The sequence below is a fragment of the Pagrus pagrus genome (assembly GCF_965226575.1).
Source record: "Pagrus pagrus genome assembly, chromosome: 22".
NCBI lineage: Eukaryota > Metazoa > Chordata > Actinopteri > Spariformes > Sparidae > Pagrus > Pagrus pagrus.
Window position 1 is genome coordinate 16161980 of NC_140204.1, and position 9479 is coordinate 16171458.

Genomic DNA, 9479 nt, shown 5'->3' on the forward strand with positions numbered 1-9479 from the left:
ACTGTTTACACATATAAAGCTCTTTATTTCTGCTGTAAAAATGTTATAAAAGTATTTTAAAAAATCTCATCATGGTCATTAATAGAAGTTATGTTATTATCAAGGCAAAAGCTCATAAAGGTGCTTACGTTATAATTTCAAGTTTGGACGAAAGCTTACACGAAGGCCAGCCAGCTAGCTTTGACACCTTTCTGCAGCACATACAGTTACATGATAGCTCAGTTTGAGAGAGATTATATTCTTCCTCATTAAAGCTCTAATATTGTTTGAGCAGCCAGGTCGGTGCGGGTCCTCCCGGCAGGACAAAGTAGTTCCACCACCAGGGCTTCTCTGCTCTCTCCTCGCGGTTCTGGCTCAGATCAGCCATCAGGGTGTATCGCTCGTACTGGTTGTAAGGGTCGAAGCGGTCGTAGGAGCCCATGGACGGGATGGTGTCGTCCTCCTCCTGCACGTCGGGCTGGAGAGCGGCTTTCTGCAGCACAAAGTCCACCCGGCCTGCCGTGGGCAAGCGAGCAGGCAGGTGGACTTTCTTCATAGCTCTGTTGTAGCCCGGGGCCTGGGCGGTCACGATGTGGATGCCAGGGGTGAGGAGGCGCCAGTAGTCTCCATTTTCAGCTGGGCAGGGAGAGGGAGAAGGAGGCGGAGCGTTTGGAGTTATTATTGTCATGCTTACATCTCTGAGTGGGACTGTTTGTTTTTGTTTGTTTGTTTTCTGAAGGGGCACTCTGAACTGTTTACTCACAAGGAAAGCCTTTGTTACAAGATTATTTTCACAAATCAATTAATTGTTTACTCCATCACAATTTCCCAGAGCCCGAAGTGACGTCTTCATATTACTTTTTGTCCAACCAACAGTCCAAAATCCAAAGACTCGTCATTTACTGTTATAAATGACATAGAAAAGCGGTAAATCCTTATGTTTAAGAAGCTGGAAGCAGCAGAGTTTTGACATTTTTGCTTGAAAAACGACTCAGCGACTAACGGTCGTGGCTCTATACAGGTCAGGCAGGAGGACTCATACAGCATTCTTGTCACATGTGGATGGTAGAGATGGGAAAGACGTCTTCAGACAATTCAAGACAGCTGTGTGATTACAGAGTTGGTCATGTGAAGGTTTAATATGTTCTTAAATTAACTTAATTTAATTGCCTGAAGTGATGCGTCATGTTTGGTTGTCAGACATTTTTGAGTCAGACGGATCAAAACTTTAAAGAAATAAAATAAGTTTACTTGCTGTACCGAGTTATAGAAATCACGGCAATTGTACAGAAGGATTTTGACCATTATTTCATACATGACTTTAAAATCTCACAAGAAGTACCTTAACGTAACAACAGTGGAGTGCCACTTAACAGATCAAAATGTGTCATGTTGGCCATGAGAAACATAGCTTTGGCTAATGTAACACAATACAATACAATAATTCATCTGTGGAAAATCTCGTGACTGTAGCAGCTGATGTCCATGATTACCTGTGGTGACGTCGTGCCGTATTCCTATGACTGATATCCGCGCGTCTTTGATTCCATTCCCCTCCTCGTCTTTCACGATGCCTTTGATACCTCGATGAGCCTGAGGAACACAAGTACATAAATCTTTATTCTGCTGATTTGGGCTGCCAAATCTCTTTGTTTCTCTCAAAATTTCCCGGCAGTAATTATTCTAGTCAGTCTTTCAAGTTCAAAGGATTCTTACAGCAGAAGCATGGCTCTACATAAATGGCCACTAATAGCTTTCACTAACAGTTTAATTAAAAAGCGATGTGTTTTGAAGTTGGGGGGGAAAAACAACATTGGTGTTGGATCTCAGATCAGTCGGATCAGTGCATCCCTCAGCCAAACACCACAGTGTCAACAATGTTCTTACTGCTTCAATATATGTGATCAAAGCCTCGTGGTTTTCATGCCAGGCAAGAAATAACTCCTCTTCGGGAGGGAATTTATCACAGCCCAGCTCCACGGTCACCTCGAAACAGTTGGTGTGGAGATAGTTGAAGTCCTGCATGCCTAAAGGGAGACAAAAACAAAACAGCTTCACCCGGAATTCCACTATCAACTGTGCTGACCGTTCCCCAGCCCCTCTCACTGCCTCTGGTCTTACAGCGACCTCTAGTGGCATCTAATATAAGATATCCACTGTTGGACTGTAACTGAGGAATAATGTTTGCATCTCACTTCCTGCAATGCTGGACCACTGCGCTCCGTTAATGATTCCTTTCTGACTGTGGGTGCGAGATGATCCGCACTGGGCGCTCTCATAGGACATTGTTTCATGGGCATTCGCATATGCTCTCGCAAGAAGCTTGAACACCTACATGATAAAAAACCAAGAGTTATTTTTGTCATCTCACAGAAAAGAACATATACATGAATTAAAGTTTTAAATTATGTCCAAATATAGGAACACAGTGAATGTTTTTCTGTTCTGGAGGTGTTTGAAGGAGCCTGTTCACCTGTTCGTCTGGTGATGGGGAGAACATGCTGCTCTGCAGCGGGTGTTTGGACAGATCATAGGGGTAGGACACCACCAGGTCTCCACCGTGGAAGTTAGCGGAGAGCACAAACGGGATGGAGCGGATCCATTTCATGACAGCGTAAGTCTCCGGTGCAACCTGCATCGCAGCATGTTCGAACCAAGACATGAAGCACTAAATTTAAAGTGGTTCAGCAGCAGCATCCATGAGGCTATAAACTATCATGCAGTGCCATGACACATATGGAGAAGGATTCATACTGTACCTTACCAAACCAGTAATAGTCTGGGATTGGGACGTGGTCGGTGCGGTGGCCCTTTTGTCTGCGCCGGCTGTAAATGATGGACGTCAGATCAGGGAAGTTTCTGTTCAGGTCGATGTTCTGAGCGTTGTTTCGGCCGATGTTCCAGGACTCATATCTGCCACTCTGTGTGATTTACAAGTTTGTGTTTCAGAAAATTAGACAATGACATTTATTATTGGGTTAAGTATTTATGATGTTAATAACAGGTTATAGTACTGATAAACGATCCAATCTGTTTTATGAGTTTTAAACAAACATGCCTGTGTTATTAAAGCCATATCTACCTTTTATCTTCTTATTCATTTGACAGTACTAATGAAAGATAAATAAATGCGATAACAACATTATAGACAGGGTTGGGTAGTAATGGATCTCATGTACTGTAATTGGTATTGTGTAATCAGATTACAAAAAATGAAAAATCAAAAAATGTGTAATTAGATTATACATGCTTGGTTCAGGGTTGCTGAATTACATTTTTAATTATGTCTTTAAAACTGTGACCCCTGAGGCTTCAGGCTTCAGCAGAGCGTGATGACAAGCTGACTATAACATTTAACAAGGCGTGTGGATTATTAAAATATTTGGTTGGTTTTCCAACAAAAACAAAACATATGACTCAAACTCCACAGCAATTAATGTATGTAACAGTGGAGAACTGACCCTCTCCTCATCATCGTTATTGTCCTGGGCTCCAGAAACAGCCACCTCGTATCCGTCAGGGTTCATGGAGGGCAGGATGTGGATGCGGGTGGTGTTGACGAGGGTCTGGATGCGCTCGTTCCCCAGCAGATACTCTGAGCACAGGTACTGAGACAAGTATATCAGCAGCTGGCGGCCCAGGACTTCATTCCCATGCATGTTGCCGATGTATTTCACCTCAGGCTCGACTGACACAGGATCACATTTACAGTTAAGTGGTCAAACTTCCTCCATAATGAAAAATAATTCAGACTTACATCTGTACACAGATTTTACTCACGCAGCTCATGTTGTCCGGGGTTGTTTGAGAACTCGATGACGAGCATCTCCCTGCCCTCCATACTGCGACCGATGCTGTAGGTTCTCGCTATGTCGGAGCAACGTTCCTCGACTTTCTGCAAGATGGTGTTCATCTGAGCGTTGGAGTGATAGCTGAACTGCGGCGTGGTGGCAGGCTCCTCAAGAGGAGGCAGCTCCATGCTGTCAACAGCCTCGGCATTTTGCTCTGCTGTAAAGAAAAGCACAGCATGATTTATCAGCTTTGATCAATGTGCTTTAAGATCTAACAGGGACTGGCTACATTTTAGATAAATCAAAAAACACGTCTGTCTTCATTCTTGTCGGGCTGCCAGGCTATAAAAAGGATGTTTGAAGAGTCTGGTATGTACAGCAGAGACCAGAGAGAGAGGGTGCAAAGTCGGCCTGATGTGCTTATTTCAGCTGACACATTAAACCATCTGCCCTAATTTTCATATTCACACTTATAGAGAGCAATAATAGCTCCACATTAACACACATCTTTGTGCTGCCACAGAAGACTGTATCCACCAAAACTCTCACTTTTTGATTTATACAGTGTGTTAAACAGTTGGCAATGGAATAAGTTGTAAACAACACTGAAATAGCATCACCTCATAAAGTTGTTATGGTGGATGTGAAACAGTTGTCTGTTTCACATCAAGCAGGAGCATTCACTTTAAGTTTTGTAGGTCAAACTTTGACTCTCTTTTAGCTCTGTTTTGGTCTCCACCAACTCATCAGCTGGCAAATCCTCCAAAGTTAGAGACCAGATGTTGTTAACTTTGTCATTTGGTGATGGGCAGGTAGCATAAAATTGGGAAATCAAGAGATATTCTGCTGGAAACAAAGTTGAGAGCTTTGAGACTGAACCAAAACAATGAGCTTAAAGCGGCTTAAATGCCTCATAGAGCTGCAGAGTTGCTTTAAAGTGAGATTACTTTCAACATGGTCCCAAGATGTTTAAAATGATGCTGATTATTAATCAATAAGGCGCCGATTGTTTCTAACAAATTGATGTTTATTAACAGGCTGCTACACAGTGTGGCACTAGTGTTTAACTAGTCCTGGTGCTGGAGCCAAGCTGTGTTGTTATCTTTCAAAAATGACAACATTTACATAAAGTGAGGCAAGAGGTTGCACCCACTTTTCACTAACATGCCTGAAATAGCTGGAGCAATTACTGTGAGATCAGTCTGAGGTCACATGATATCACAACAAGAACATCAGCTTGAAATTAACATGAATATGGAAATAATTACACAGCTCAGACTTGCTGCCAGACATCTGAACCAAACTCTCTATGGGTTAACTATAAGACTTTTATGAACATTTCACTAGACACAAATGTGAGAAATTATGTAACATAACGTTCAAATCATTTCACTCTGTCCTGCATAAGCTCTGCTGCTCATGCTCTCATATGGTTCACACATGATTTCTGCTGCATCTCTTTTTTTATTTCTGACTTCAAGAATTTAAAAGTGTTCTTAGAAAACACTGTCAGACTTTGTTGGTCTTTGTGTGGTGCATTAAGGTGCTGTCTATGACCATAGCCTGCTAATGAAAACACGTGGAAAAAGCCATAGAATCCAACAGAAGCGCAGGTTTATGTGGTGAACTAAGGCGTTCCAGTTGGACTTTATTTGAGGTGAGCCACATGAGCGAGTGTGCAAACCAGATGCCTGCTGAAAAGGGAAAAATGCTCTATTGAAACACAGAGGATTGTGATAAATATTATCATTTCAGGTCACTAAATACCAAAGACATTTCACTTTTTTCTCACCTTGGAGGCCCTCCAGCGGGTCGTAGCATCCCTCTTGGTCACTGACAAAGAAGCGATCGCAGTCCAGGAAATAGGGCCAGGCCATTTCTATCCTGTCAAAAGCGTGGCTGCACTTCTTACGCATCGCCTCACAGGTGGTGCGACAGGGCCTCAGCACCGTCTCCCCCTCACAGCGCGGCACCAACACGGAGCAGCCCAGCATGCGGATTTCGGGGTTGCACTCCCCCCCGAGCAGAGACTCGACCACGCTCAGGAGGAGGTACTCGGCGCCCGCCTCGGCTTCTTCACGGGTCTTGTGGCCGAGGATGTTCGGGAACATGGTCTGAGTGTAGGACATGTCGTCGCAGTAGGACAGCAACACATCTGTGCATTTGGCTGAGGTAGATAAAGAAATTCAGACAGGTGAGGAACACTGATCTATTATGCTTTATGTTTTTTCCCTTTCTTTTAGTGTTTATATTCTCTTAAAGATCAACAGACGTTCTTCTCTCCCACAGAAAACACTGCTCCTGAAACGCCTCGTCAGGAGTCCCGCCTTCAATTCTGTGACTTTGTGACATCACACTACATCACCAAGCCAAACATTCGCATCATTTATGTCAAGCGGCTAGTTGCTCTGTTTTTTTTAGCGGTTTAGCTGGCTCAGGCGTGTGTGAGCTGACCAATCAGAGCACACTGAGTATTCATCTTCTTAAAGAGACAGGAGCTAAAACAGAGTGTTTCAGACAGAGGGGGGATACAGCCTTGCAGCACTGGACGGTCTGAGAAAACTGACATGTTTTTAGAGCACTAAAGCTCGTAATCCTATTCTAGTGGTTACCCAAAATAAAAAGATGAACCCGAAGATGAGCACAATATGTCTCCTTTAAATGATTACTCAGTAGAGCAGCAACATTAAGTTGATTCATCGATTAGTCGATCGAAAGGAAATTATCTGCCAACTATTTTATTCAAAGAAATATTTCAGTTATTTTTGAAGCAAAAATGTAAAATATTTGTGTGATCCAACCTTCTTAAATGTAAAGATTTGCTGCCATTTATTCATTATGATAGTAAATGAAAAATCTTTGGGTTTTGGACTGTTGGTTGGACAAAAGAAGCAATTTGGAGGCATTGCTTTGAGCTCTGTGAAATTGAGATGAACATGTATCTAACTTTATTGAACAATTAATTGAGAAGATAATCAACAGATAAAAATAATCGTAAGTTGCAGCCCTGTGAATCAGATCAATCAACAGAGAAGATAAAACAAGAACAGTATGGAACACAGCCAGACCAGCAGCCAATAGTAATCCAGCTGTATCAGTCTCATTCTGAGGGATCGGGACATGTGTCACACACTTAATCATGAGCCTCACTGTGCTGTCTTCAATCATGGAGCTCCAAACATTTCTATTATCTCTGGAAATTAGAATTTGAATATTTCATAGTGCCATTGATCATCTAAAAATACACATGATAGTCTTATGGCTCTCGGGCCAGATTCCATTAAGGCTACACCCAGCCTGACTTATGATCTCATCCTTTTTGTTATTAAAAACACTGACTTCATTCAAATCCACCGGGATGTAACGGTAAAAAACACTTGACATGTCTGGGAGTTTTTTCTCTGGCTAATAAAGTCAAGGAAAGGCTAGAGCTGATGAGTTTAACAGTCGAGAGAGGCTGCCACAACATGCCGGACCAAGTCTGACTCCAAGGCCAGGGGTACTTACGTTTTTCCTCCAGCACTGGCTTGCACAGTCCTGTAAGACACAGCAGTATGTCATTAGCTGACACTGTGGCAGACACTAGATGGCAGAGTGGTTTCTGTGAAAAGCCTCAATGTGGCCTACAAAGTATTCTGCTTGTATCCACCTCTGGTTTTGCTTCAGCAGCTTTTCTAAAATGCCTGTCCGTCTCCAAAGTGTCATCAAGACATGAGAGAGTTGAAGGAAAAGACTGAAAAGCATGCATTCATCTGGAATATCAACACAATGTGGAAAGTCATAGGCCAGCATCTCATCATATTCACAACCATTCTGTGGTTTGAAGTTTCTACCACGTACATACAAGCATTTTTCACAAGTGTTACTGCATGGAAGTCAGCTTCTGGGTCCAGCCTGCACATGGGAATATGCCATGTCCAATTCATGCAGCAGGTCCAGGGTGCACGTACAATAATCATACTCACATACAGCTGAGAAAGTTTACCTCGAAATCCTGGGTGGCACCGCGGAGGAGCACACGACACAAGGACCAACAACTGCAGCAGCACCAGCAGCAGCATGATGCTCGCTTTCCCCGCAGCTTTTACTCCGCAATCCGTTTCGATGTGGCACCCCACGCACGCAGCCAGAGGGTGTGTGCGTCAGTTTCCCCAAGTCTGCACAAGTTCCCTCTCAACTCCCCTCACAGCGGCTTTATTAGGCGTATTACGGTTAACTATCAGGTTACAAGAGGAAATGGCTCTGAGGTGAAGTAGGGACGTGTGAGCGTAAAGTGTGCACGCGGACTTTTACGCATGTGGCGCTCATTGAAGGAGACTTAAGGTGGACTGAGGCTTTTGTTGTGTTTACACCAGTTTTGAGTTAAGTTGTTGACTTTTTTTGTTCCAGGAAGGTTGACTGACTCTGAAAATGATGAAAGTGCAAATTTCCCCTCGTCCATATTCGTCTAGCCTGTTATAGAGTGGGTTAGTAATCAGTCCCGAAACCCGGAAATCAGTTAGAATCGTTGCACTTCCGGTTCCTTCGTCCCAAATTCAACAGGTTTTTTGAATAGGTTTTTGTTAAAATACCTGAAATAAGGTCTGTGGTCACCACAGGCTGGAGATATTTACAAGTTTTGTTCTTCGACATAAAATGTATCATGAAATGATAGGAAGTTTAGTCAAACGTACTACAAGGGACCTTTTATTGGTTACAAAGCAGTCTCAATTTAAAACTGATCCCTCTGTATGACCTACATAAGCAAACACGGCCATCAGCAAAAAGATTGGGTTTTTTCTGTATACATATTATAGTTATGCTTAAAAATATGTCGAAAAGAATTGTGCATTAAAGTGCCTAAAACGTCTAGAAATTTGTTATAGAATCTGTTGTGTTGGTTACTAACATTATCCCAAATAAACTCACATATGGGAGCTGCAGCCATACATACAAGGCCATCTTCAGACTTTAACTCCTCATAATAGAACAATGATTCTCACAAACACTATCAAAATAGTAGCGAGATGGGGAAAAACCTTTGATTGTCTCAAGAGGATGCGTAATTTGCCTCAGGATTAACGATTGCCACCTAATCTCATTTTCCACACGTAACACACAGAAGATTTTGTCACAGCTACGTTTTCTAAGGGAGCTCATTTTACTCATCCCACTAATTATAGGCTCTTCTCTCCTTCAAGCCGAGCTGATCTGAATTAGATGGGAAGCATGATTGTTCATCACTCAGGCTGGCGGGCGCTGGACCCCTGGGCTCAAGAATGGATAGAGAGTCCTCTGGCTTTAATGATTACAGCAGGTCGAGGGTGATGTGAGCATTAGAAAAGTAGAAATACTACTGTATATATCCGCTAAATCAGGAATATGAATTATGCAAATTACTGCACGGCAGGGAAATAAAGTGAATGGACATGAAGCCCTTTGGGAGAGATGACACCTTATTGGATGTGTGCAGAGAGAAGTACTTATAGAGAGTGATTTAAACTGACGCAGGAATTATAAGCCTGTTAGAGAAGCCGAATGACTTGTTGATAACAATCTACAATTTATTGTGCTGGACAAACACCTGTGTAGAGAAATTTAGCTGTAAGATAATAGGTTTAAAATTGGTTCAGTGTGTGGTATTCGCAGCCAAAAACAGTTTGAGGAATTCCAAACTACAGTTTATGTTGTGAAAACCTTTCAGTCTGTGCAGGATAGGAAACTGAACAC

At 42.6% G+C, this 9479-nt stretch overlaps 1 protein-coding gene across 1 annotated transcript; it reads right to left on the reverse strand.

Annotated features, from left to right (window-relative positions):
* LOC311251562 (carboxypeptidase Z-like) lies at positions 1–8169 on the reverse strand. The gene is made up of 11 exons (XM_084344044.1): positions 7756–8169; positions 7278–7307; positions 5563–5937; positions 3760–3987; positions 3441–3667; positions 2739–2900; positions 2453–2611; positions 2175–2310; positions 1867–2006; positions 1473–1572; positions 1–615 (listed from the first exon to the last, which is right to left on the reverse strand). The coding sequence occupies exons 1-11, from the start codon at positions 7829–7831 to the stop codon at positions 257–259; spliced, it is 1992 nt and encodes a 663-aa protein (XP_084200170.1). The 5' UTR covers positions 7832–8169; the 3' UTR covers positions 1–256.
* Positions 8170–9479: the final 1310 nt, after the last annotated feature.

Coding starts and splice junctions, on each gene's coding strand:
- LOC311251562 (XM_084344044.1), bottom strand. CDS start 7,831: ATGCTGCTGCTGGTGCTGCTGCAGTTGTTGGTCCTTGTGTCGTGTGCT. Junction 7,308..7,755: donor GTGCCACCCAGGATTTCGAG/GTAAACTTTCTC, acceptor TGTGTCTTACAG/GACTGTGCAAGCCAGTGCTG. Junction 2,612..2,738: donor ACTATTACTGGTTTGGTAAG/GTACAGTATGAA, acceptor GCTGCGATGCAG/GTTGCACCGGAGACTTACGC.